Source organism: Trichoderma citrinoviride (genome assembly GCF_003025115.1).
Source record: "Trichoderma citrinoviride strain TUCIM 6016 unplaced genomic scaffold BBK36scaffold_275, whole genome shotgun sequence".
NCBI classification, from domain to species: domain Eukaryota; kingdom Fungi; phylum Ascomycota; class Sordariomycetes; order Hypocreales; family Hypocreaceae; genus Trichoderma; species Trichoderma citrinoviride.
In genome coordinates, this window is record NW_020194983.1 from 1 (window position 1) to 1,586 (window position 1,586).

The 1,586-nt window shown below is 63.0% G+C and overlaps 1 protein-coding gene across 1 annotated transcript; it reads right to left on the reverse strand.

The window, feature by feature from the left end:
- Positions 1 to 101: 101 nt before the first annotated feature.
- BBK36DRAFT_1093640 (hypothetical protein) lies at positions 102 to 1,103 on the reverse strand (the record flags this gene model as incomplete). The annotated part of the gene is made up of 1 exon (XM_024889047.1): positions 102 to 1,103. A coding segment is annotated over one exon (1,002 nt), but the record flags the coding sequence as incomplete, so codon positions are not given.
- Between the last annotated feature and the right edge of the window lie 483 nt (positions 1,104 to 1,586).

Consider the following 1,586-nt stretch of genomic DNA (forward strand, 5'->3'; position numbering starts at 1 on the left):
CCACTGGCGACGGCTTTCTCCTTGTCCTTGTCCTTGTCCTTGTCCTTGTCCTTGTCCTTGTCCTTTTCCTTCTCCTTGTCCTTGTCTTTATCCTTGTCTACTTTGCGCCTCTTCGGCGGCGGGTTGCCGTTGGAAGAGCCTCCGGTGGTGATGCCTAAGCCGACATTGTTGCTCTCGGCCGTCTTCCGAACTTTGCTCGAGCTGGATTTCTTATTGGCGCCGTCCTTGTTCCGACCGTCATGGTCATCGGCTTCCGAGTCGACGGCGTGCGTCTTTTGGCTCTTCTTGGCCTGCACGGCTTGCTTCCTAGCATCGCTCCGGGCGGCCGCCTGTTCCGCCAGAGCCTGTGCGGCCGCCGAAATGGCCGCCGCGCCATCGCGTCTGGACCGCTCAGCCGCCTGCGCCGCCTTGCTGTTGCGATTCTCGGGGTAGGCCCAGTGGGTAGTGCTCCCCCATTTGGCCTCGTCGCTGAACTCATTCTCCAGATACGGCCACACGTCCTCCACCCGAGCCAGCTGCCTCTGCAGCGCCTCGTTCGCCGTGGAGATAACGTGGTTCTTCTCCTCGAGCGACACGAGCATCTCTTGTATTTTGATCGCGGTCTGGCGGAACAGCTGGCGGCGGTGGAGGTTGGAGGGATCGAACACGCCGCCGCTGGCCTCGTCGGTCGACGCCACGGACTGGCTTTGCTGGTTGAGGGCAACCCCGTTGGAGCTCGCCTGGGCGCTCATAGGCGCGGATTGCGGAACCGCCGTGCTCGAGGCGTCATTGTCCGCCCGCGCCTCGGGAACGGCGAGCGCCCTCGCAGAGGCGACGAGCTTGAACAGCTGCTCCTGGGGAGCGAATATCTTGGCGTCGACCTCCTTGAGCAGCGTGAAGTGGCGGACGAGCTCCTTGGGCAGGGCGGTAATGGTGTCGGCAAAGTGGGTGATGGCAGGGAAGATGTCAATGGGCTGGTCGCCAGCTGGGCCGCCCAGCGAGTCTCGGGGCCCGGAGCGGCCAGCCGTCGCCGAGCTGCGAGGAGGATTCGTGCGCGTCTGGCGGACAGGCTGCGACCTCCGGTGCGACGGCGCCTCCACGGCGGACGCCTTGGCCGACTTCATTGCGGGCTCGGACGAGGAGAGAAGCGGCACGAATGATGGAAGTGGGAGATTGTGTGGTGGGTAGAGGGGCGACGGACGCGGGCGAACTTTTTCTCTACCCTCTCTCTAGAGGGCGGCGGACGCTGCTAGACAGGAACAAACAGTAAAAAGACGCCTCGTATCAGAGATCCGCTAGGCCATCCTGCTCTGCATTCGCGGTCGGGGAGCCAAATCATGCGGGTGAAGCGTGGGAGGCGGTGGCAGCGGTCGGTGATGCTGGGATCGAGCAGCAGAAAATCGTCAACTTATCTGAGTTGCTGGGTTTGGGGAGAGGAGCACAACTGGCAGCCGTCTGCCGCGAGATACGGCGGTACGTACCGCCGGGTCTACCGTTCCTGGACAGCTAGCGGCGCATGACACTGCGCGCATTCGACTGGAGAGCGGCTGTCATTGGCTGGGCGGAAAAACAGAGCCCCGAGATAGCAGAGAAAGCCCCACGCAAGA